Genomic DNA, 27835 nt, shown 5'->3' with positions numbered 1-27835 from the left:
TGCCCCAGTCTTCTTCCTCGGTTTCCTCTCTTGCCACCTATCCAAGCCTTTGCCCTTCAGCCACACATAGCCTTTCTTTATTTTTCGAATGTGCCCTTCTCTTACCCACCCTCACTAGTGATAGTTTGGCCCTTGCTATTTCCAGTGCTTGGAACCTTCCCCACTCTCCTTTACCAATGCCCTTGCCTATGATTAGGCCTCAATTAAAACGTAATTTCTTCAAGGAAGTTCTAAACTGGGATCAGAACTGGTGGGCTGGACACACCAACCAGTAGATCCACAAACATGTTCAGCTTCCTTAAGGGAGTTACTAAAAAAAAAAAAAAAAAAAATACAAATCTACCCCACATGAGGCCTGTGCTTGGTAGTCTTCCATGGTCCTCATTTCTATACTGATTTACTCCTATTGTCTGTTACTTAAGACACTGTGGGACCCCTGTTTCAGACTCCAAAAAGCCACCTCTTAATATAGACTCCTACAACTACACACCAGTCCTTCATGTCCTATATTGCTGTCTGAACTTAAACAGTTATTTCTGTTCTTGTTTATGGGGATTTTCCTACTAGATGGCAAGTTCCCTGAGTGTAGGGACTGGATCTGTTTTTGTTCCCAAGCAAATCCCTGGCACCTAGCATATTAGATGCTTGATAAGTATTTATTAAACAAAGTAACAGATACAATGATGAATGGGTGGGTGGGTGGATGGATGGATGGATGGATGGATGGGTGGGTATAGGAGAGAGGCAAGGCAAATCTTATTTCATTTCCTGTCTATGATCACATAGGAAAGGAGTCAGATGAACCTGGTAGAAAATTTCTCACCTCTTAATCCGTTAGAAACCTGTTTTCTACCTCATGACCCAAAAGGCCTGACCTTTGGTCTGCCTTCCTCCCTGCTGACATGCCAGCCTCAGCAAAGAACTCACGTTGAATTCCTCTCTGAAGAGCTTATTGTCATCAGCCATCCTCCGGTTAATCTCCTCTTCCAGCTTGTCCACGGGCAGGGGTGGATACTTCCTGTTGGTGCTTGGGGACCTGGCCAGAAGTGGCACGCTCTGGGGTTCTGCAGTATACAAGGGGGGAGGTTGGTCAGGTGCTCTGGAGACCAAACCGGGGATTCTACCTCATGCACCAGGCCTCCAAGAATTAGGACTGCTTTCTTCAAGTCTTCCCTCTACCCCTTCTAGGATGGGGAAATCCCTAATTTTTTAATTTTCTTCTCCATGAAGGTTCCGCAGGTCATTGAGGGGTGCCTTACCCACATCCTCAGTGCGGCCATTGGATAAGCGGAAAGAATTGGAATGGCTCCCAGCTTGCTTGTATTTCTTAAACCTAATGAGAAAATGTTCATAGTGAAAAAGTAAGCACAGAGTCAGGAGAGACCAATCACTGGCTTCATATTTCCACATATCAATTCAACTTCCTAAATCTCCTTTACCAAATAAACATGTTCTTTTACAGACAGGTCCTGCACATGCTGAGCTAACTCCATTTCATGGTGACCTAGTGCCTCTGGATGTTCCTGCTCATCCTCAGCACACTAGAATCCAACTGAGGTGCCATAACAGTATATTCTGGCTTGTATGGCTCCTCTGTGTGGCTCCAAGTCCAGGACTCACTGGAGATGACCACCACACCAGGTGGGGAACGGATAAGTGGGTAGAATAGAGTGGAGGGGAGATAAGAATTTCCCTATCAAACTAAAATCCTGGTATTTCCCCAGTGCAATCAGAGACAAGCCCAGAGCTTCAGATTGGGTGGCACAGGTCTGGCTACAAGTCTCCTGCAGAACGGTGGAGACACCTGACAAATTGTAGGGGTGTGTCAGGTTCCCCTCTCTTTCTCCCTGCAAAAGAACACAGGGAGCAGAGAGCAGCGTAAACCAAAGGGTGGAGTTAATCCCAATTAGCCAGGGCAGTAACTTCAGCAGGAAGAGGACAAATGCACCTCCCTTTTCTCTCCCCTGGGTTCCCCTTCCTTGCCTTTTCTCCCTGTTTGAGTATAATATCTAGAGGACCCTGAAAAAAGTCAGAAAGGGGAACTCTGTAACTCACATGGTTCAGTTTAGCACATCAGACTCAGGGATCCTAGATCCTAGGTTTGTCCCCAACCCCCACCCCCCCCAACTAGAAATAGAGTAAGTCTCTATTTACCGCATCATCTCTAATCGGGTACTATTAGGGGTTGCTTCAGTAAGGTTAGATCTGAGGGTCTTAAACAACCTATCAGTGATAACACAGACTATACAGCTTTTCCCTCAACCTCAAACTACCATGCTGGGGTTTAGGTTAAACTGGAGTTGGTGAACTGGATTTGGGCAGATGGAAGCAAAGGGGAGGGGATGGGTCTTGAAGAAAACTATGTAGAGCTTTTAAACCGTTTCTATATAGAATTTTAATCTTAATATCATAAACCATTCCCCTCTATTCACTGTCCTTATCTTACTATCTTCTGAACTGTGTGGGCTTAATGAGACCCTGGGGTATTGAAACAGAATCCAAGAAAATGCAGAAGCTTTAGCATTCTCACCTTAGCATTTAGCATGCTCACCTTAACATGTACAGAACTATGATAATAAACACGATCACTAGCAGAGAGGACAGGGCCACCATCACTGCAATAATTGGCGTCTCATCTGAAATCAAAAGAAAAAACATGTCATTACCACTGTGTGCAATGGAGGGCTCAAGTCAGCTGCTCGGGGAAACACCCAGATAAGGAAGAAGGGCTCATTCAATGCTTCTGTAGCTGGCAGGGCATGGATAGAGTGAGTGAGAGAACATTTCCCACTGCCACCCCAGGGCCAGTGTGGGTGGAAGGGGAAAAGGCAGGGTGAGCACCTAGGATGAGATGACACACCCACCCCATCCCTGACTTATACATTTGTTTACTCTGTCTCCCTGCATTAGATTAAAAACCCTCTGAAGGCAGAGACTTTATTTCCTTCATTGCTATAGAGCCTAAGACAGTGCTTAGCACATAAAAAATACTCAAATATTTGAAAGCATGAACACATCAATCCTGATGACAAGCTGGGTGTGCAGGGCTAACAATGTGCTCTGTCCCAAGCTCAATGGGCTCCATCTAGAGGAAGATGGGAGAGGAAGGAAAAAGGACAATTTTCCTATTGTAAACCCAAATGGTCTCCTGGCACAGAGAATACTGTTCCTGATTAAAGCAAGGAGACATTATTAGATCCTTAAGCACTATGTATTTAAAAATGCTGGGTACTCTTTTCTATCACTTTCAACAGCCACCTTTTACCAGGGAGAAGCCCAACTACAGCAACATCTGGCTTGAAGACAGAACAACTCCTCCCTTCATTCCACAGGGCCTGGCTTCCTATCCACCCAATACTTAGCCTCCTTTCTCATGGCAGCTGACCAGGTGCTGACTCATCCTCCTCCAGGCCCACATCCCCACCATGAACACACACAACCATTCTGAGTTTGTAACTATCTTCACCATTTCCCGTTCTGCTAAAAGGGAGGGCATGTCCCTCCCATGTAAAGGTCAATCCTGTCACATATGGTCTGGATTACATCCATTACTGTCACCTCAATGACTTGTCTTCTTGCCCAGTAACTGTATGCCAGGCACTGCTCCAGTCTCTGGGAACAGAGAAGTGATTAAGCAGACTCGTGAGCCTACATTCTGGGGGAAGCAGTGGCACACTATTCAGAAACAAGTAAACATACAATTTCAGACAGGGACAAGTGCTATGAAGAAGAGTAACGGGATAGAGACTGATGGGTTGGAGGGGGTTATTTTAGAGTGGTCTGGGAAAGTCTGAAGTGCTTATACTGAGCAGAGGTCTAAATAATGTGAAGATGTAAACCATGCAAAGATCTGGGCAAGGAACTTTCTAGGCACAGGGAATAGCAAGCATAACACCCCTTAGCAGCTTGGTGGGTTCAAGAAATAGCAGTTTTAGTACAGGATGTGACTGGAGAGGTGGGCAGGAGCCAGAAGACTTGGGGCTTCATAGGCCATGGTTAGCAGTGCAGATTTAATTTTGAATGTGATGAGAAGCACTATGTGATTGGAGGGCTCTGAACAGGGCAGAAATATCACTGGATTTACATTCTTTTAAAAGATCAGCTAGCTAAACTGACTCATAAGCAGTAGTCATGAGGTGGGAAGTAATCCAGCAGAATATGGTGTCATAAGTACAGCCAAGAAAAGAGTTTTTCAAGGAGGGAGTAATCAACTCAATCAGATACTACAAAAGATTAAGTAGGTGAGTTTCACAGAGAAGTGAAACTGGATTTGACGAGACAGCAGCTATTGGTGACTATTTTAAGAGTGGTCTCAGTTGGAAAAAAAAAAAAAAAGAGTGGTCTCAGTTGAGTAGTTGGTGAGGAAGCATAAATGGAGTGAAATAAAGATGGAAAGAGAAGACAGTGAGATACTGACTCTTTATTTGAGGTGAGGACTTCTACCATATAGAGGTGCAGAGAGAATGAACAGCAACTGGAGGGACATGTGGGATGGAGGGCTTTTTGTTTTGTTTTTTTAAGAGATGGGAGGTGTTATACCATGCTTCTTTGTTTTTGTAAGATTTTATTTGACAGAGAGCTCCATGCGGGACTCGCTCCCAGGACCTTGGGATCATGACCTGAGCCAAAGGCAGACGCTTAACCGACTGAGCCACCCAGGCACCCCACCATGCTTCTTTGTTGATGGCAATTCTCAAACACACCCTGGTATGTGGCTCTCATCAGAAAATGAGCATTCAAACTGGCTAACTACTCCCTCTTCTTTTTTTTTTTTTAAAGATTTTATTTATTTATTTGAGAGAGAGAGAGAATGAGAGATAGAAAGCACGAGAGGGAAGAGGGTCAGAGGGAGAAGCAGACTCCCCGCTGAGCAGGAAGCCCGATGCGGGACTCGATCCCGGGACTCCAGGATCATGACCTGAGCCGAAGGCAGTCGCTTAACCAACTGAGCCACCCAGGCGCCCCTCCCTCTTCTTTGAAGAGCTTTCATCTCTTGGTTTCCACAGCAAAGCATGCTTCTGATTTTCTTTCTATCTCTTGGCTGCTCCATCTCATTTTAACTTGCTAGCTGTTCCTCTTCTAACACCAGGTCTCGAAGTGTCTGACTTCCCTGGGGCTCCGTCCCTAGCACTCTTCTCTGCATTCTATCTAGCTGATCTGATCAGACAGATGGCTGTAAGCGCAAATGACACACTAGCAATTCCCACATTTGCACTGCTTGGTCAGACCTCTCTTCTGAGCCTATATGCCACCCCACTTAAATTTCACAGGCAATGCAAACCTTATGTGTCTAAAGCCTTCCCCTCACCACTCAGTAGTGAACAATGCCATCCACCCTGCTGCTCAAGGAAGAAATGTGGATATCCCCTTGATTTCCTCTTACTTATCCATCTATATCCAACCCAGCTGCAAGTAATAGGTTTTAGGGCTAAAATCAATGCCTCCAATTTGTCTGCCTTTTTCCATTCTGTTGCCATCACTGTAGTCTCAATCCCTAGCCTCTCAACTGGATCACTATAAGCCTGTCTACTGCCAATCCATTCTCCACAAAGCAGGCGGAGTGGTCTCAGAAAGCGAGCCAGATCATGTTCCTCTCTTGTAAGAACTTTTGGTTTCCCAAGCCTTTAGAAAGAAATCTAACGCCCTCACTCCGGCCTAGAACAACCTCCCCCACCAGTCCCTACTCACCCTATCTCCTGCTACGCTCTCCCTGCTCACTCCACTTCAGCCACTGGCACCCTTCATGCTGAGTTCATTCCTTCCTTAGGCCTTCAAACATGTTATTCCATTCGGCTCTACATAGCCTCCCTCCATTCTTTGCCTGGCCACCTCCTAGTCATCTAGTTCTCACTTCAAGTGTTACTCTTCCTAAAGAGGTCTGACTTCCTAAAACTAACTTACGATCCTAAGTTTTAGTTTCCTTAACGCTAAAATGAGTTATGTGAAGATTAAATAAGATCATCCATGTAAAGTTCTTGGCATAGTAAGCAGCACACATTATGTACTCAGAGTCAGTATTAGCTATTATCCTCCTTGTTATTCTCACAAAACAGTTATTGCCCTTGATAACACCTCCCACACTTTGTAATTATATATTTATTTGAGTATAGTTGATTAATGAGTGCCCTTGCTTTACACCATAAATTCCACAAGACCAAGAATTACATATCTGCTTTGTTTCTCACCATATACCTAAAACCCAGACAGAATTTCTCACACATCTGGCACTAAACAAATACTAGATTAATGATCTATCACTAAATATGTCTTTGTTAAATGCCAAGCACAAAGGGGTGTACACCAGGCATTAAAAGAAGGTAATTAGAGACATCTGGCTTAAGATGGTGAATTGAATCCATAAGTTTACTTCTTTCTCTTCCCAAAAGTACACTGAAATGCTATAAGAAATATAAAAATACTAATAAATGAAAAGTATATGTGGAAGGCAACAAAGAGTGGCATTAGCAGACCTGAAACAGGGATTTGCAGAAAACAATGCAGAAGGAGTGACCGGACTGCTACAGAGATCAATCAGAGCCAAAGAGCCTCCAGCTGAAACACCTCAAGCTTAGAGTCAACCAGGACTGGGGATGAGAGTGGGCACTGGGGTAGCAGGATGGTATTTAACCAAAGCTTTGTCAGTGCAGGGCCAGCACATCCACAGGCTGGGTAACAAGCTGTGGGGCCCCATCCAGCCTCAGCTCAGAAAACAGCACCCAATACAGAGTGGAGGATTTGTCAAGAGAGTGCTGATGGCTCCCCCGCCCCCACAGAAGTTGTACATTTGGCATTTAACAATGTACACCCCTTTGTGATTGACATTTAAAATTCTGTATTATGGAAAACTTTCAAACTCACATACGTGTAAAGAGAACACTACAATGCATCCCTGTGTATTTACCACTTTACTTCAGGGTTAGCACTTACATGCTTTTCATCTCTACCAGGGTTTCTCAACCTCATGATAATGACATTTTGGGCCAGAAAACTGTCCGATGTAAGGGGCTGTCACGTGCACTGTAAAATGTTTAACAACAACCCTTGCCTCTACCTACTAGGTGTCAGTAGAAAACCTCAATTGTGATGACCAAAGTCATCTGCAGACATTGCCAAATGTCCTCTGGAGGGAAAACCACCCTGAGTTGAGAACCACTTGTCTATGCCCACCCCACTGGATTATTTTATTTTTTTAAAGATTTTGTTTATTTATTTGAGAGATAGTGAATGAGAGAAATCACAAGCCGGGGGGAGAGACAGAAGGAGAGGGAGAAGCAGACTCTGCTGAGCAGGGAACCCGACATGAGGCTCGATCCCAGGACCCGGGGATCATGACTGGAGTCGAAGGCAGACGCTCAACCAACTGAGCCACCCAGGCGCCCCTCCACTGGATTATTTTAAAGCAAAGCTGTGACATATCATTTCAACTGTAATTACTTCAATATGTAACATTAAGAGATAAGGATTCTTAATATAATCATAGTACCATTATCCTATTTATAAAGCAACATTAATTCCTTAATATGATTTAATATTCAGTTACTGTTTAAATACCCCTGTCTCATAACTGTCTTTTCTGATTTGGTTAGAACTGGCATCCAGAGAGGGTCTTTACATTGCACGTGATTGCTAGGTACACTCGGCCCACAGATAAGTTTCCTGGGTCAGCCCTGATGACAGAAGGGACAAGGGTGGGGCCTGAGGTAATTCTAGTAGGCCACAAGACATGAATTAAGGGGAAAGAAGAAAAGAAGGCAGCTCCACCTAGAGGATAACAACATCCAACTTCCTAAACCATAACTGAACCCCTAGTTGAGGATGTGTTCTTGTTTCTCCTCCCAAAGGGATGCCTACTGTGAACACATTCTAATCCACTCAATGCTCCAGAGCAAAGTTCAACCGCAGTTTTACAGGCGACCTTCACAAATACCAAGGACAGCAAATGGTAGTCATGGGAAACAGACATAATATAAGAAATAGAATAAATCTTTAAAAACATATTGCAGGGGCGCCTGGGTGGCTCTGTTAGTTAAACGTCTGCCTTCGGCTCAGGTCATGAACCCAGGACCCTGGGACCAAGCCCACAAGCCCCATGTTGGGTTCCCTCCTCAGCGGGGAGTCTGCTTCTCTCTCTCCCTCTATTCCTCCTCCAATTCGTGCGCACATACACTCTCTCTCAAATAAATAAGATTTTTAGAAAAAATTAAAAATTAAAAAAAATATATCGCAATCTGTGCAAGAGGACACTGCATTGACTTTTTTATTTTTATTTATTTAATTTATTTATTTGAGAGAGAGAGAATGAGAGATAGAGAGCACGAGAGGGAAGAGGGTCAGAGGGAGAAGCAGACTCCCTGCTGAGCAGGGAGCCCGATGTGGGACTCGATCCCGGGACTCCAGGATCATGACCTGAGCCGAAGGCAGTCGCTTAACCAACTGAGCCACCCAGGTGCCCCTGCATTGACTTTTTTAAAAAGCCAGTACAGAACAAGGAGTAATCTCACACCTATCAGGAACTACTACTATCAAAAAACAAAACAAAACAAAACCAGAAAATAACAGGTGTTTGCCAGGATGTGGAGAAACTAGAACCCTTGTTCACTGTTGGTGGAAATGTAAAAATGGTACAGCTGCTGTGGAAGCAGTATGGTGGTTTCACAAAAAAATTAAAATAGAATTACTGTATTATCGAGCAATTCCATTTCTGGGTATATGCCCCAAAATCGAAAGCAGGGTCTCAAAGAGATATATGTACACCCATGTTCCTGGCAACATTAGTCACAATAGCCAAAACACAGAAGCAACCAAATAAATGTCTATTGCTGGGAGAACAGACAAGCAAAATGTTGTATACACACACAGAATATTTTCAGCCTTAAAAAGGGAGGAAATTTTTTTTTTAAGATTTTATTTATTTATTCATGAGAGACAGAGAGAGAGAGAGAGGCAGAGAAAGAGGGAGAAGCAGGCTCCCCGCGGAGCAGGGAGCCCGATGTGGGACTTGATCCCAGGACCCCGGGATCATGACCTGAGCCAAAGGCAGATGCTTAACTGAATGAGCCACCCAGGCATCCCCAAAAGGGAGGAAATTCTAAAATATGCTACAACATGGATGAACCTTGAAGACCTCAGGCAAAGTGAATAAGCCAGTCACACAAGGACAAATACTGTATGATTCCACTTACATGAAGTGCCTAGAGTAGTGAAATTCATAGAGTCAGAAAGAAGAATGGGGGTTGCCAGGGGCTGGCAGAAGGGAGGAACAGGGAGTTACAGTTTAACGGGCATGGAGCTTCAATTTTACAAGATGAAAAGAATTATGGGGATGGATGGTAGGGACGACTGCCCAACAATGTCAATGAACTCAATGCCAGTGAACAGTACACTTAGAAATGGTTAAAACAGTAAATTTTGTTACGTGAATTTTATCACGATAAAAAAAACTGGGGAAAAAAGGAGCAATTTGGGAATCGCTAAAACTAAAACACGAAACTAGAAACTAAAACATGATTGGGGGAGAAACAATCTCAATAGAAAGGCTGAAAAGGAGAAAAGATGAAACAGAAAAACAAATTAGTAATGTGAAAGACCAAATCATGAAAGTTCCCAGAACACAGAGCAGTAAGAGTGAGATGGAAAGTGCAACAGTAAAGAGACAAGCTAGATTGTCTCTAAGAGTTCTAATAGCTGTTCAAATACTAACTAGATCTAGGAATTCCCAAAGAGGAAAACAGTAAGGAAGGAGGGAAAGAAATTATATGAGAAAGTTTTCTTAGTAGACCAAAAGGGACCATCAAGTTTGAGTGGCAATACTGAAAAAGGAGCTTTACCTAGGTACATCCTGACAAAGCTTTTGAAACTTTGGATTGAAATCAACCAACCAACCAGAAGCCACCCTTAAAAACTTCTAGCAGAAGAAAAAAGGCTCCCTACAGAGAAACAAGAATCAGATTTATGTATGACCGCACATCTAAAATAGCACCACCAAAGTCAATAATGCCACTGTCTACCAAGTTCTTAAGAAGGACTCTGAACCTGGAGTTATTTATCTAGCCAAATTTTCATTTGAGCATGAGGTCAAAACAAAGCCATTCTGGCTTTAGGGTCAGACAAACCTAAGAGTTCAAAACTCTACTATCCTACTTAGTCGTAGTAAGACAATCTCCTGGAAACCTTGTGGAATGCCTTATGAAATGCAAATATTTATCACTCTCCACCTCTTACAGTCAGTGGATGATTTAAAAGAAGCAACACTGGGGCGCCTGGGTCGGTTAAGCGTCTGCTTTCAGCTCAGGTCATGATCTCAGGGTCCTGGGATGGAGCCCCGCATTGGGCTCCTGCTCAGTGAGGAGCCTGCTTCTCCCTCTGCCCCTCCCCCTGCTTGTGTTCTCTCTCTCTGTCAGATAAATAAATAAAATCTTAAAAAAAAAAAAAAGCAACATTTGAAAAGTGTCTGATATCAAAGGAAAAGATTTGGCTTTGGCATCCAGAAGCTCACACACTAGCAGAAAACCTCAGTCCAGATTTTAGGATCAGGAAGATCCCTTTGTCTTGAAAACAGGGAAAGGACAATCCAAATGTAGCCCACTGCCAGCTTGTATAAATAAAATTTTATTGGAGTAGAGCTGTTTGCATTCATTTACTTACTGCCCATGACTGCTTTCGCACTACAAACGTAGGGCTGAATAGATGTGACAGAGATAATATGACTGCAAAACTGAAATTCTTTATTATCTGGTCCTTGATAGAAAAAGTCTGCTGAACCCTGATGTAGAATGTTATTACCACCTCTGCTCTTAAATAATTCTAGGCCAAATATCACCTTTTGTGGGTAATTGCTCATTTCTTATACATCCATAACACTACATACCTACTCTGCTACAACACTAATCCCCCTGAATTAAAGTCACTGATTATATGTCTATTAAATTACAAATTTCTGGAAGGCATGCATTCAAGATCACACTCAGCTATTCCTGCACTCAATATTTATTGCTTCATTCAATAAATATTTATTGAGTGACTTATTGTGCCAGGCAGGTCTTGAGGGTACAGTAGGGAATAAATCAAAATTCCTTACCCTTATGAAGCTTATATTCTAGTAGAGGAGAAAGAACAACAGGTAGTAATGAGTGCTATGAAGAAAAATAAGGCAGGGTAAAAGAGGAAATGGGGGAGGCGTTCTGTGATGTAAGATGGTGTGGTGAGAACAAGTCCTGAATGAATGAATGGATGGAATAAGTAAGGCAAGAACAAGTCCAGTATTGTTTATGACCAACAGTAGTAGAGTTGACAACTATAAGCAATATGACAAGAGAGCTCGCCAGATAACTTAGAAATAAAAATGATTACAGTTAATATTTTAGCACTTACATAGCAGACACAGCAAAGCACCATATACATATCATTCAATTATCTTAAGAACCCTAAGATAGGTATCATTATTAATCCTGTTCTATGGGTGAGGAAACTGAGCACAGAGATTAACTTGCCCATACTGCAAAGCTGCAAATCAAAAGCAAAATCACAAAGTTACACTATTCTCCAGATTCTTCATAAACTACAGGACCAACACCACTTTGACTCTTCCAAGCTTTCAGGGCAGAACAGCCCTCTGTCATAGAAGTAAGATTTTACCTTTTGACATCTGAATTACATCCATGTTTCTGATACGGTTAAGGACAATACAGATAGTAAAGATGTCCCCAGGCCTCTGTGAGGGAAAGACTCACATCTATTACGAAAACAGGAGAGAACTTACAGCTCCCTGTGTCAAATTTTGGACTTGGAGATAGGCTCAGGATCAAGTCACTCTCTTAGGGTACCTCCCTAACTGGACAGAATCATCATCTCATCTCTCAGGCTTGTCTTGGTCTAGGTCTTCTGGAGGTGGCCTTGCATGATGCAGGTGTAGGCAAGGCAAGCACACTGGTCTATTCCTTGCCCAACCCCCACCTCCTCTCCACTATCCATTCTAGCAAAATGTCACTTCCTAGACTCAGGCTATGGGGATAGCATTTCAAAAATACTAAAATGGTGTTCTGGGACAACAGATGTCTTAGTTGCTATATTCTTTTTGCAAGAAAACAAACGGTCATGTTATTCTAAGGGCTCACATGCAGACAGGTGAGTCACCTAAAGACTCAGACCACCTTGGTCAACTACAAAAATAATCACTGAAGTAAGCCACATTCCTTTAACCTCAATTCCTAAGATCTGTTTGTTTCATCTCTACACTTTTCAATATTAGTATTCATCAATTCTCAACAGTAGAGTTGTAATGTTTTAAGTGCTTCCTATTGGCTTTAAAAATAGCAAAAAATATCAGGTTGCCTCAAGAGCCCAAACCACTGGGCTAAGCCCAATCTTGTCTTGGGCCAAATTATCATTCAGAAACCAATTTCTATTGCCCATCTATCTTCCCTAAGGCCTCTGGAGTTACCATTCTAAAACAAAAATCTGACAATGTCACTTCTTCCTTCCCCTCACCAGGAGACACCCTGGCCCTTGAGGTCACTGCACCAGCAGGTCCACTGTGCTGAGGCTAGCTCTGGCCACTCCCTCCACTTCATGCGTCTCAACTGTGCACAGTTCCTTAAATACTTGACTTGCTCTTTCATGGCTCATTGCTTTCACCCTACCTGGCACATCCTCATTTTCCTCAGTCACTATATTAATTTAAACTGCCCAAAGTTCACCCCCACACCTCCTTCTAGGCATGAGTCTTTTACACTCTCTTGCAGCACTTTGTGTGGTACAGCCAAATAACATGTAGCTGAGTGGACTTTGATGCTTACTGTTCACAGGTTTCTTCCATGAGACAGGTAATATGTTTTTCTTTCTGGAATCCTTAGCATCTAACGGGTACCGAATGAATATATAATTAAAGGTACTTACGGAAAGCCATGGAGTTCACAATAATAATGTCATTTACTATGATGATCAAAAAATACTTTTTTAGAAAGCCGGGGGAGCAGGTGATCTGACGTGAGAGCTGAGCAACCTGAATGAGCCTCTGGGGTTCAACAGAATGCTTATCATGTCTGCTTCTAGAACTCTGTAGTTCAAGGACTCCTTCTTCACAAATGTTTAGAGGATACTATTCCAGACTTTAAAAAAAACCCAAAAAACAAAAACCAGGATGCCTGGGTGGCTCAGTCGGTTAAGCGTCTGCCTTTGGCTCAGGTCATGATCTCAGGGTCCTGGGATCAAGCCCTGTGTCAGGCTCCCTGCTCGGTGGGAAACCTGCTTTTCCCTCTCCCTGTTCATGCTCTCTCTTGCTCACTCTCTCTCTCTCTCTCTCTCTCTCTCTCTCAAATAAATACATAAAATCTTAAAAAAAAAAAAAAAAAAAGGTACAGGGCAGGAGAACAGCTAAATGTCTACAGTCACAGTAGTACTGTTGCGAGATGACCCTGCCTTGGGAGCTGCCTTACACACAGCCTCCAAGAGGCTTACCAGTGCCCCTGTGTCCATGAGTCCCTGACCTCCTTAGTCTCCCATCAACAATAACAGTAACAGAAGGGTGCGATGGTAGGACTGGCAATGTCAAAGCCAGCACTTGCTGAGCAACTGCTATGTGCTGACCTAGCAGTAGGCCAAGCACTTTATATGTGTTACTCCTTTCTCCAGAACAACCCTATGAAGGAAACTGTGTTCCTATCCAATTTTGCAAATGGTGAAAAGAGGCACAGGGAAGTCAGATATCTACCCCACGCTGCTGGTAAGTAATAAGAGTCAACTCACAAACCCAGATGGCCTAGCCCCAGAGTCCAGGGCCTGCTTTTAACCACTGCATTCACGGCTTCTCCAAATATTCCACTATGCCACTCACTCCCCAGCCTTAATATATATATCAAGATCATTCAATAGCATTTTCTTACACAGGAAAATCTCTAAACAGATGAATGAGAGTATGCATCACTATCCCGCTCAAACTTCATGAGAACAGGAAGTAGATGTTACAGATTCCCCTTCAAGACCAAAGAACCCATTCCCCTAGCTGCTGGGAGGGTTAGTGGCTAACAGTTCTCAGCAAGTCCTTTCCCAGGAACTGCCCTTGGCCTAAGAGAGTAGCCTGGCCCAGGGGAAAGCCCCTGCCCCCCTCTACTCCAGCTCCAGAGCTTGTTGCAGGATTGACTGAGGGCTTTGCTGCCTTTGCTCTGACCACGTGGCATCTCTCGTCCTCTCTCCTCAACACTACTGCCTTCGGTGCTTCGCAGGTGCTATAGACTCTCCAGTAAGCCTGTTATCTCAGAGTCTGCTCTCTCTAGAACAAAACTAATAAAACCAAGATGTAAAATTAGTGAAAACTGAAGAACAATGGGAGAGTGCACTCATGACCACTGACTTCATGGGGAAGAGGCACTCAGGAGATAATGACAGAACTGGATTTAATGCATTACTATATATTACACAAATCACCCGAATTAACACCAGTAGAAATGCTTTAAAAGAAAAGCTGGTTACAAAAGGAAAAGTACTGTTGTGATTCCACTTAAATTAGGTAGCTAGGATAGACAAATTTATAGAGACAGAAAGTAGAATAGTGGTTACCAGGGGCTGGGAGAAGGGAGAAATGGGTAGTCACTGTTTAATGTTTAGAGTTTTAGTTTGGGATGATAAAAACGTTCTGGAGGTGAATGGTGGTGATAGCTGCACAACAATGTCTTAATTTCACTGAACTATACAGTTAAAATGGAAAATTTCATATGTCTATTTTACCACAATTAGAAAAAAATCTAGTTCTACTGAATAACATGGGATATATTTAAAAAATAATACACACGAGAAAATAACCAGTTTCTTAGACTTCAAAAGAAAGGAAGCAAAGTTCCCTGCCTCCCTTCATCTCTTTTTATTCCTTTCTGTTTTGACAATTAAAACACCAGCCATTGCTATTCAAAAGCATCCCAGAGACCAGTGCAGAAAAACTTACAATTTAATTCATCTGCATAAGACACACTTTGCTTGGCAAACCCATTATGATGCAAATATTTTAAAATAATTTGCCTCATTTCTCAGAAAGCATTTGGTTTTAAAATCAGAATGTGATATCAAAATTTATAGAAATACTTCTAAAGGTCTGCTCTGGTAAAAATGTCATTACATTTGGCGCTTTACATATTGCTGAGAATATGTACATCTCTTCATTTTTCTGTTTGGTCAAAAGCAATTATACATTTTTTTTAACTTAAAAAGGATATATGCTAATACATATTAATAATATGTCACAATTAGCAATATTCTATATAATTAAGGTAATTTATTTCTTTTTAACAACAATATTGGAACTACTCAAATCCATGTTAGTTAACCAGGCAAAAAAGGAATAATATTGGGGCAAGAAAAGGCTGAATATTAAGAAAATACACACTATGTAGAGGAAGAAAGCAGAGATTGTATGTTTAATCTTAAAGCTATAACACTTTGACTTTTGACTTTAAGACTGGTTAAGAGTTTTAGAGAGCAAATATAAGTTATCTATTGCAATATAAATCTATTAAGTCTACATTTGGTAGTGAGAATCTAGTAAGCAAATGTGAATAGCAAAGACACTACTTGATAGAAACTAGTTCCTGAGTTTAAGAAAGTGAGAGCTGGAGAATTACAAGAAATCTGTGCACAGTAGAAAACCTCACTAATACAGTGGCAGATGGACAACACATAAAGGATTATAGTATCTACTTTTCTGATTCAAACGCTCCCTTACTTAGTGGGAATTCATTTAAGCCTGCAAATGTTTTATTAATTAGGCAGGAAAAACTGTGCATGGTTAAATAGTGGAATAAGAATAAAAAGCCCCAGAAAGCTCATTTAATAAAATAAGAAATCACAGGAGAAAAATTGGTTCATGGATTAACATTACCCAAACTCAAATGCAATGATTATTTTTTAGACTTTTGGGTGATCTCTTTCTCTTACACCCTCTGATGATAACCTTACTATTGTCCTAAGCAAAATGAGCCACTACACGTAAGTACCCGCGCATTCTGTTCTCTGGTGACCAGGGATTTGGCAGGCCTGCTTAGACCACTGATATAGCATCTCCAGCCATAGGGACATTACACCAGAGAGGTGAAAACCCATAAAATCCATATAAAATGACAAAGGGTCGACACTTTATAGACTAGGGAAAACAACACAAAAAGCTAGGATGTTTACAGGCAATTATTGACTAGACATCAGGAATTAACTATGGTGTAGCAATTATGGCTTAATATTACCAAAGGATGATATTAGCAAAGTGACATGATAAAGTGAGATACAGCTGTTTTATGACTTGTTAAAAGACGTCATAACTGTTAGAACCCATAATCTATATTTAAAAACATAGTGAATATTTGTTTCTGTTACTCTTCTCTACAAGGTTAATATGGAAACAACTTAAGGGAACGTGAACACACAACCATACAGATGCACAAGGTTACCATAGACTGTGAGCAAACATGATGAATATTGTACATTATAAAGGGGACAACAGACATAAGGTGAGTGGCTCACCTCTTCTGTCCTTCGAGTCAGAATTACCTGTGTAATAAGTGAGAAATAGAAACATTCATTCTCAAATTAAAGAAAACCATTACAATTCAACCTAAGTTAAGACAAAATAAGCTCTAGGAAAACAGATAACTTTCTTCTTTATATATGTTGGAGCTAAAATGAGGTACCCTCCAACAAATGGGAAACAAGATTACCCAGACTCACTAAACTTTAACCAGTGATTTGTCCTTCTGAGTACAAAAACAACACAACAGAAATCTTCAAAAAAAAGTACAAGAACACAAAAAAATACAAACACAACAGTATTAGAGGTCTTTATGTCTTTTAGGCCATTAAAATGCAATAGCACAAAATTAAGGATATAAAAGACCTAAATGGTAACAGGTAACAAAATCTAACCAGTCTGAAAAAAAAAAACTAACTAGTGTAGACTAAATTCTATATATTAATAGAGTAAACTTTTTCAAAGGCTTGCGGAATACCCACAAGTCCTTATAAATTATTTCCCATTGTAGAAATAATACAGACAGTATTCCTTCTTCATGATACAGTAAAACTAGAAATTAAAGAAAACACCTGAACATTAAAAGCAAAGGCAAGCTGTAAAATACCTAAAAAATAATAAAATCATTCTTGTGGCAGAATCCACCAACTCTCCCCCAGTAATAGTCTCTTCTTCCTTTTGGTACAGAAACCCTGTTTTTGTTTTGTTTTGTTTTTTAAGCTGAGCACAAAGCTGTCTGGCTAGAGACTGCATTTCTAAGACTCCTTTGTGCCAAATGTAGTTGTATGAAGAATTCTAGGCAATAGGATGTAAGCAAAAGTGATAAGGGTAACTTCTGGATCACATCCTTTGGAAAAGAAATTGTCCCCATTTCCTCTGTTCCCCCTTCCCTGGGGCTGGAACCAGAACCTAATGATGAGAGCCATTTCTGACCAAGCAGATGAGGGCAATTTTGTTGGGATGGCAGAGCTGATAAGAAAAAAAGAACTTGGGGGCACTTGGGTGGTTCAATCGATTAATTGGCTGACTCTTGATTTTGGCTCAGGTCATGATCTCAGGGCTGTGAGATAGAGCCCCACATTGGGCTCCGCCATGGAGCCTCCTTAAGATTCCCCCCGCTGCCCCCCGTCTCTGCCTCTGTGCCTGGATGGCTCAGTCAGTTGAGTGTCTGACTCTTGGTTTCGGCCCAAGTTGGGCTCTGCACTCAGGGCGGAGTCTGCTTGTCCCTCTCCCTCTGCTCCTCCCTCCCACCCCGCCCTGCTTTCTCTCTCATGAATTAAAAGATTCTCTCTCTCCTTCTGCCCCTTCCTCCCTTTAAAAAAAAAGAAAAAGAAAAAAAGAACTCAGTCCCTGATAAGGCAAAGCCTTCTGTCTACCTCTGGAATGTGAGAGGGGAGAGAGATACTTTTGTCTGCCTAAGTCACTGAATTTTGGTATGCCTTTATCAGAGTAGTTTAGGCTGCACCATAACTAATACAACTACCTACAAGAACACTTACGGGACTAAGAGCAAGCTTTATGGCTAAAGCTGTGCTTATAAAAATTCACAGCATCAAATATACGAATTAACTGGGAAAAATGAAAATAAAAACAAGTCAAGCATTCAATTCAGGAAGAAAGAAAGACCACAAAATAAATCTAAGAAAAGCAGGGAGAAGGAAGGAAGAGTAAGAATAAAAAAGAAATTAATGAAATAAAAACTAAAAAATGGTAGAACTAATAAATATACAATAGCAGACTCTCTAGAACTAATAAATATACAATAGCAGACTCTCTGGAAGAAACAAACAACAAAGTGTGAAACATAAATGGTTATCCAACTCAAGCATGAAAATGGACATAAATATATAACAAATATTAACAGCTATGTAGGAAATTAATCTTAAGAGATGACTTTTCCTCAAATCCATTCAAGTAATTTTTAAAACATGAATGAGACGCATAGTTTTCTAGGTCACGGACAACTAAAACTTATCAAAAATAGCACACATAAATTAAAAAAAAAGCGCACACATAAAGGAAACACCTAGACCAATTTAAATAACTTAATGAATGTCAATGGAAAAACCCCAAATACAGTAGTATCAAACAAACTGCTACAGTTCATTCAAGGAAAATATAACATGACCAAGTAGGGTTGTTTTTGCATAAATGTAAATAGTTCAAAGTCAAGAAATCTATTAAAATGATTCACCATAGCATATTATAAAAAGAAAAAAATCGTAACAATCTTGCTCATTGATGCTGAACAGGCAACTGGCAAAATTTAACACCCATTCTTGACATACATGCTCTTTAAAGCAGGAATAAATTCATAAAACCTAAACATGATAAATGTTTACCTCAACCCAAGAGTCAGCACCATGGTTAATGGAAAACTATTAAGAACATCCTTCTGAAAGTCAGGTACAAGACACTGCTTTTACCACTACTTCCTAATTTTGTTCTGAAGGTATTCACCAATGCATTTAAAGAGAAAAAGAAAGAGACTGATTTGAAGATTTATGATAATTGAAGAAAACTATGTCAAACACTGAGGAAATTTATTAAGATGACCAGGATAAAATGTACCTACAAAAGTCAATAGCTTTATGTAGTATACCCAAAACTAAAATAATGACCTAGATCAATTATAGCTCAAAAAAAAAAAAAAAAGTCAATAGCCTTCATAGCCCTAACAGCAGCCAGTTAGAAGACATAGAAGAAAATACTCCATTTATACTAACAAAACACCAAAATAACAAAAAGAAAACCCCTGAAATATCTAGAAATAAGCTGAACAAAACATGTGCAACATTCAGTGGCAAAAACTTTAACACTTCCAAGACATACAAAGTAAGACATCAGCAAATGGAATATACTGCATTCTTGGATAGAAAGACTTAAAGATGGGGAGCCTGGGTAGCTCAGTTGGTTAAATGTCCGCCTTTGGCTCTGGTCATACTGCAGGGTCCTGGGATCCAGTCCTGCATCAGGATCCCTGCTCATCAGAGAGCCTGCCTCTCCTCTCCCTCTGCTGCTCCCCCTGCTTGTGCTCTCTCTCTGTCAAATAAATAAATAAAATCTTTAATTAAAAAAAAAAAAGACTTAAAGATGTCAATTGTCCCTGTTAATCTATAAATGTGACATAATAAAAACTTTTCTCCTACTATGTAAGTTGATTCTAATGTTCATAAAGAAAAATAATCACGAATTGCTAGCGAAATTCTGAAAAATAAGATTAACAAGGGATGACTAACCTTATCAAATACTCAATAATTTTACAGTTACAATTATTAAAACAGTGAGGTTCTGACATGGACAGAGAAAATAAAAGAAAATACAAATGCCAAGAAACAGAACTCAAATACATATGGGAATCTAAATACATATCAGAATTCAATATATGATAAGGTAGCATTTTGAATCAGTGAGGAAAAAAATAGATATTCATTAAAAGGTATTGGGACAAGTCGTTAACCATTTGGGGGGGAAAAAAAACAGATCCATAGCTCACACTTCACATCAGAATAAATTCCAGATGGATCAAAGATTTAGGCACACACCCACATATACATATATAGAAGAAAGAAACCATAAGTCTAGAAGAAATAATTAGGAAAATTATTTTGTAATACTGGAGTAAGAAAAGCCTTCCTAGTGGTGCCTGGGTGGTACAGTCGGTTAAGTGTCAGACTCTGGGTTTTGGCTCAGGTTATGATTTCAGGGTCCTAGGATCAAGCCCCACCATGGGCTCTATGCAGAGTCTGCTTGAGATGCTCTCTCCTTCTCCCTCCAGCCTCCCACTTGTACACTTTCTCTCTCTCTCTCTAAAATAAATAAATAAATCTAAAAAAAAAAAGTCTTCCTGTATATGATCTAATACCAAGAAAACATTTAAACTGATAATTTTTTTAAATTAAAAAATATTTTAAATTGCTTATGATAGTTTCTGCAATGAAGAAAAGCTAGATGAGCAACTGGGGAAAAATATTTGCAACTTTATCACAGGTAGGCAAAGGTTCGTTTTCCTAACATTAAAAAGCTTCTATAAATGAGTCAGAAAAACCTGACATTCTCTTAAGAAAACCAGGCAAAGGATACCAACAGAGTTCTTAGAAAAAGAAATACAAATGATCTTTCCAAATATGGAAAGATGCTCACCCTCACTCAGTGAAATGCAAATTAAAGCTACACTGAGATGCTAATTTTCACCTGTCAGACTGGCACAGATCCAGAAGTTTGGTAATTTACTGCAGTGAAGACAGCTTAGGAAAACGGCACTCTGACACACTGTTCATAGGAATCAATTTCCCAATAGAGGAAAATCTGGCAATATCCATCAGTTTACAAATGCATACTTAAAAATAATTTATCCTACCACTATTCTCATATATGCTTGAAATGACAAATTTTATTGTTTGTACTCTGAAAATAACCTTAATGTATACTGATAGGGAAGACTGGATAAATACATTAAGGTATATCCATACAATGAAGCAGCTCTTCAATGTAATATAGAACAGGTACGACAGGCTTACGAAAAAAAGCAATGTGCAGAAATATACACAATACGTATGTGTATCATTTGTTATAAATACAAGAAAAAGGAATATATATGTATACATATACATACATACATATATAAAAAGGAAAAAGAGACTCAAAGCAAAGGTCAAAAGGAGAGAAAAATTTAAAATAAAGAATCAATCTAGGATATGTCCAATATCCAAATAATAAAAGAGTTTTAGAAGAAGAAAACAGAAAATGGACAATGGAAGAAAATTTCCAAATACAAGAAAAATTTCCTGAAGAACCAAAAATTTCCAGAATCGAAGAACCAAGGCTCCAACGGTCCTATCAAATATCCAGCATAATGAAAGAGAAATATCCACATCAAGATACATTTCCATGAAATTTCAGGACACTAATGATAAAGATCTTTCAAAAACACACCAAAGTGTGATTAAGAATCAGTACAGCAACAGAATCCTCCAAGCCTGGGAATTAGGAGTCAGGACAATGCTTTCAACATTCTGGAGAAAAAAAATACGTCCTCTAATTCTATACATAGCCCTACAGACATTTTTAGACATGTAAGGCCTCATGCAATGTACCTCCCATGACCCCCTATATCTCAGGAAGCTACTGGAAGATATGTTCTACCAAATTATGGGGTAACCAAGAAAGAGGTCAATATAGAAGTCAGGAAGCAAAGGGAATTTCCAAAATAATAGAGAAGGGAAATACCACACCAACACCTGGGCAGCAGCCCTGATGATCAAGCCTAGACTTGAGTAAGACAATGGACAACTCAGGAGGAAGATCTCTAGGAAAAAATAAATAACAGATTACCTTACAGATCTGACTTTACTGAAAACTGTATTGAGAGGCTATGGAAAGTATGAGAAGAATTGGCTAGCAACAGGCAAAAAGAAAACTAAAACAGAAATATAAGGCAATTGGGGCACTTGGTGGCTCAGTCAGTTAAGTGGCCGACTCTTGGTTTCAGCTCAGGTCATGAGCGCATGGGTCGTGAAACCCAGCCCCGTGATGGGCTGCATGCTCAGTAGGGAGTCTGCTTGAAGATTCTCTCCCTCTGCCCCTCCCACCACTTGTGTGAGTGTACACACTCTTTCTTTCCAATAAATAAATAAATATTTAAAAAAAAGAACTATAAGGCAATTATAAAATCCAGGAAAAAATTGTACAAGAAAAGAAAAATCATCACATTATACATATAACTCAGCAGGGAATAACATTATAGTTATAATAATATAAAACATCAAATACTGATTTAACCAAAAATTATGATGTAACAATTATGAGAGGACTGGTGAGATGGTAGTGAGGAGGAGGATGTGGGGGTTCAGGCTGTGACATCCTGATGTACCATAAATGTTTCCTTGTGTTTTACTGATCTTGAAAAAGTCACCAGTGAAATGCAGTCTGTCTCCCCTGAGACATGAAATGTGTTAACTGTACAATAACCGGCTTCTTAGCTATGGCATAATTTGGACCTAAGGCAGATAATGGAAAACTCAATTCCCTAACAGCAGAGTGCAAAGACCACAAAAGCGAGAAATAGGCCTAACCTGCTATTCGACAGCCCTGAGATCTAAAACAAATCATTTAACCTCTATAGTCTTACATTAAACATCTATTAAAGGGAAATAATTATCCATGGTCATGTCACAGAACTGATAAATGAAGACAGTACAGAACAGACATGAAGAACACAGGATGCAGTCAGTCAGGCCTGGATTACTGTCTCACCTTTCCCACTGACTATTTTAGCTTGTACAAGTTTATTTTGTCTTCCCTCCTGAAGTAATGGCCATAACTCACAGCAAGAAATGCATTCTACACTGTTACTCAGTAGGTGTTTCTGTATAACTGAAATAAGTTTCACAAAATGATATATGAAACACAAAAAGAATAGAAATGGAACAGGACCATCCACTTAAAACAAATCATGATGGCCCACTAAACTGATTTCATGAATTGGTCATGACCTGTACTTCGAAAAATACTCCCTAAGTTACAGTTTCATCATTGTAAAACTCCTCCACCTGCAAAACATAAAATAGACTTCAGAGGATTCATAGGATACTTCACAGGATTACTTTATAAAACTCTCAGTACAATGCCCACCACTTAAAAATAGTGCTTGCCATGTGCAGGTGTGCACTGTAAATGCTTTACCTCTATCAACCCATTTCATCCTGATAGTTCCCCTACAAGGTAAGTATTATTACTGTCACTTGTTCTTATTTTACAGATGAAAAAACAAACTGAGGCACAGAGGTTAAATAAACTTGCCTGCGGCCACATAGCCACTATATGGCAGAGATAGGATTCAAACTCAAGTAGTGTGGCTCAGTAGACTGTGCTCTTAATGGCAAATGCTGTATACCATTTATAGTGGAAAATACGGGATTAAAGCAGGCAGGTGCAGGGTCTGGGTTGTAAAGTCCAGCTAAAAGAGGGCATCTGTAGAAACCAAATGAGATCCAATTCAGCAAATACTTTCTGAATGCTCCCCATGAGAGAGATGTGATTCCTCTAAGGGCCCTCACCATCTAACAGGGAAGAAATCTGAGCCAAGGGGATGAGACCACAGAAGACGGAATAGTGATTTTTGCTAGAAAAGGAATGACAGTTACAAAGCTGTCAGGGAACAATTTCCTCTACTCCTCACAGAAACCCTGTGAGGGACCCCTTTCTTTTTTACAGACCAGGACCCTGAGGCTCCAAGGGGTCAGAAACTTGCTCCACCCCACCTGGTCTCTGACCCAGGGCTGATTCTATCTTCGGTGCCACTTCCCATTCAACCCCTGATGGACTGAAGGAAAGAAGTGGGCTGGGCTGAGGCCATGAACAAGCTGGCACTGCAACTTAACTGTTTCCCTGAGCTCCTCTAACTCTACCCCTGGCCACAGGGTTCCCACTCTCTATCTGTTATGGACATCCAAACCCATTCTCCTTCCCATGGTCTCCATGGGTCCCTTCTTTTTAAGGCTAATCCTATTACTCAGCTTCTGCAGCCTTTCATCTTCAGTCTCTTGCATCATCAATTACCTCCCCTTTCTCTTGTATTTTCAAACTTCTTTTACCTTTAACACTCAAGCCTCCCCAGTCTAACCAGAATGCCAGGCAAAGCAGGATATCCTCTAGAGTATTTCTTCTTTCCTCTTAACTCTATGTTAAACAGATATCCCTGAGAATTCTCTATATCTAAGTTTCATTAGTTTGCAATTTTTATTTCAAGAAATCTTGTGGCTAGAAAACACAAAATAATAAAACAGTGAGTAACCTCAAAGAGAAAAAAAGAAACCATCCCTAGTACCTGAAGGAGGGAAAGTTTCTGGGGTGGTGGCCACGGTGCTGGAATTCCCCTCCCAAGGCTCTGTGCTGGTATCTGTGAACTGGTTCTCTGGAAGCCACGTTCCATTCGGTGCAAGTGTAGTGACTACAGAACCGGTACTTGCTGTTCTTGTGGTCCCATTGTCAGAGTCTGAAGCATTGACAGTGGTTACATAGGTGGGTCCCAGAGTTAGATTGGGGCTGAATGTTGGTGCCACAGAGGGAGAAGTTACTGAAGAAGTAGTATTTGAAGCTTTGGTCTCTTCTTTGACTGATTCTGCTGTTGATGTTTTCATAGATCTTGTAATGCCTACTGAAGGTGAAACTATAAACATGAAAAAGAGAAAGAAAGAAAGAAAAACACCCCATGAAGAATGTGATAGCTCAAAAGTTATGAGGCACAAAGCAGCAAGCATTAATAAACTCTCCAAGAGGGGCACCTGGGTGGCTCAGTCAGTTAAGTGGCTGACTCCTGATTTCAGCTCAGGTCATGATCTCAGGGTTCTGGGATTGAGCCCCACGCTGGGCTCCACCCTTACTGAGGAGTCTGCTTGAGACTATCTTTCCCTTTGCATCCCCCACCCCCCACTCGCTCTCTCAAATAAATAAATTAAAAAAATAAACACACACACACACACACACACACACTCTTTTATCTAACACTGGACCCTTTCTATCATCTCCAAAGGACTACTGTTTAAGGGAAGAAGAAAACTGGATTCATTACTTATTTCCTCAGAATCAATATATAGGAGTCTTAAGTAGCAACATTTTTTTTTTAACTTTTCAGGGATGAACATATAATCTAGTTATTTAAAGTAGTATATTGTATACAGAGCAATGCTGATCATTCAATAGGACTCAGAGATTTCCAAAGACACTTATTTTATACCATCACTTTTAAGTAAAACTTTAATTTTTTCTTTCTTTAATACCACCCAGGTCTCCAATTTTAAGTCATTAAATGTGAAAGCAAAATTCTATTCAGAACAGCAGCCTTATCAAATGACAATTTACCTGTGGTTCCATTGTTGGCACCTACACGTGTCAGACTACTGCCAAGCAGAACAAGAATGAACCAGGAATCCATGCTGACCTAGAAAAGAGACAGCCATATTAGATAAGATCCTACATTATTGTAACTTTGTCCAAAATATTCACCAAAGGAGTATTTTGGGTAAAATCTTCCAGCAATAAAATGTACACACAGGACCAATGACCTTTTTGGAGTCTGACTGGCACATACCACCCCCCCCCACCCGCCGCCGCAATCCAACTTCTTAATTGAATCTTTATATCAATAAAAATAAAACTTAATTAAGAACACACCTTTTAAAGCATTATTCTCAACTCTAGCAGTACTTTAGAAACACCCAAAGAACGCTTAAAAATCCCCATGCCAGACTGTATCTCTGGGGGGGTGAGAGCTAGGGAGAGGTCCTGCGAAAAGTTCCCCTTGTGTTCGCCATGTGCAGCTTTAGCATCTTCAGCATGAGAAGTATGGAGAAGATAGGGTGACTGCAAGAATGTAATGCTCTTTGAAACAGAGCTCATACAGCTGTTCCCAATCTTTATTTCACCTCAAAACACATCAGAGAGCCATGGCACTCCTATTGGTAATAGTGGCTCATTTGTCCATTCAGATTTTTGTGCCCTGCAGTGAGCTAAGTACTAGGGGAAGAACTGGGGACGAATACACGCATACATCCTATCTTCAGGAGACTCACACCCTGGTGGTAACTGAATATGGTAGTGATTCTCCAAGGGAAGCAGGACATGCCTCTCCAAGGGGTACATGAGAATCTCTGAGGAAGGGTGGGGAGATGAAGGTGGTTCATACACAACCTAGGAGTTTGCCTCTGATAGCAGCAGCCATGCCTAATAGGGAAATGGGTTCAGTAGGTGGCCTTCCCAAGGTGTAACCATATAAAATTTGACTACTTCCCCACTCCTCCCGTCTGACCATAATCTAAAATAGGGAAAGCATGCAATTCCCTCCAAAAGGGTTAGAAAACAAATTGGAAGGCTGATTATTTGCATACATCTTTTTTTTTTTTTAAAAGAATTTATTTATTTGACAGAGAGAGAGACAGCGAGAGAGGGAACACAAGCAGGGGGAGTGGGAGAGGGAGAAGTGGGCTCTCCACAGAGCAGGGAGCCTGATGCGGGGCTCAATCCCAGGACCCTGGGATCATGACCTGAGCCGAAGGCAGACGCTTAACGACTGAGCCACCCAGGTGCCCCTATACATATCTATTCTTGATAGGAAATGGTTTGAGGAAAAATAACTATGTGTTTGGGGGGAGAGTGTTAGACCGTCACCTCATTCCATAGAGTAAAAATAAATTCAGATGGGTAGAAGGATTAAATGCTTAAAAACACATTTTAAAAGGAAATAAATGAATATTTATGTGAGCTTAGGACAAGGAAGGATTTTCTGATGTAAGAAATGACAAAGGTAAAAATGGCATATTTGATAGAAAAAATAAAAGCTACTAAATGGAAAAGAAATCAATCACAAATAATGTTCATGGATAGGGAGCTCAATACTGTCAAAGATGTCAGTTCTTCCCAACTTGGTCTATAGACTCGATGCAATCTCAATCAAATTCCTAAGTTATTTTGTGGATTCTGACAAACTAATTCTAAAGATAAGAGGCAAAAGACTGAACAGCCAATGCAATACAGAAGAACAAAGCTGGAGGACTAACACTACCTGACTTCAAGATATATCATAAAGCAATAGTAATCAAGACAGTGTGGTACTGGTAAAAGAAATATAACAGAATAGAGAGCCTGGACAGACCCACATAAATACAGTCAACTGATCTTTGACAAAGGAACAATGGCAATACAATGGAGCAAAGACAGTCTTTTCAATAAATGGTGCTGGAACAACTGGGCATATGTGTACAACAAAAAAATCTGGACACAGACGTTATACTTTCACAAAAATTTATTCAAAATGTATCACAGACCTAAATGTAAACACAACACTACAGAATACCTAGAAGATAACATAGGAGAAAATCAAATGATCTGGTATGGCGATGATCTTTTAGGTATTGGTGATGACCTTTTAGGTATAACACCAAAAGCACGATCCTTTGAAATAATTAATAATCTGGACTTCATTCAAATTAAAAACTTCCACTCTGCAAAAGACAATGTCAGGAGAACAAGAAGACAAGCCACAGACTGGGAGAAAATATTTGCAAAAGGCACATCTGATAAAGGACTGTTCTCCAAAATTTATAAGGAACTCTTAAAAATCAACAATTAAGAAAACAAACCAATTAAAATATAGGCCAACTCTGGAAAACAGTATGGAGGTTCCTCAAAAAGTTGAAAATAGAGCTACCCTACGACCCAGCAATTGCACTACTGGGTATTTACCCCAAAGACACAAATGTATGATCCGAAGGGGAACGTGCACCCCAATGTTTATAGTAGCAATGTCCACAATAGCCAAACTATGGGAAGAGC

General features: G+C 40.4%; 1 protein-coding gene across 7 annotated transcripts in view; it reads right to left on the bottom strand.

The window, feature by feature from the left end:
* Nucleotides 1-27835, bottom strand: part of PTPRA (protein tyrosine phosphatase receptor type A) — a 159283-nt gene that overhangs the window by 44062 nt on the left and 87386 nt on the right. For 5 of the 7 annotated variants that reach the window (XM_073878317.1, XM_073878316.1, XM_073878318.1 and 2 more), the window contains 6 exons: nucleotides 25367-25445; nucleotides 24333-24674; nucleotides 16501-16527; nucleotides 2552-2636; nucleotides 1260-1333; nucleotides 928-1064 (listed from right to left, as the gene is read on the bottom strand). In XM_073878317.1, the coding sequence (XP_073734418.1) occupies nucleotides 928-1064; nucleotides 1260-1333; nucleotides 2552-2636; nucleotides 16501-16527; nucleotides 24333-24674; nucleotides 25367-25439 (738 nt within the window). In that variant the 5' untranslated portion in view covers nucleotides 25440-25445. Of the gene's footprint in view, nucleotides 1-927; nucleotides 1065-1259; nucleotides 1334-2551; nucleotides 2637-16500; nucleotides 16528-24332; nucleotides 24675-25366; nucleotides 25446-27835 lie in introns of those variants that run through there. The other 2 variants (XM_073878315.1, XM_073878319.1) reach the window with 1 other exon arrangement.

The sequence above is a fragment of the Callorhinus ursinus genome, unplaced genomic scaffold (genome assembly GCF_003265705.2).
Source record: "Callorhinus ursinus isolate GAN/ISIS: 27379988/994484 unplaced genomic scaffold, GSC_fseal_2.0 scaffold29, whole genome shotgun sequence".
In the NCBI taxonomy this organism is placed as follows: Eukaryota; Metazoa; Chordata; class Mammalia; order Carnivora; family Otariidae; genus Callorhinus; species Callorhinus ursinus.
This window is presented reverse-complemented; position numbering and strand designations above follow the sequence as displayed.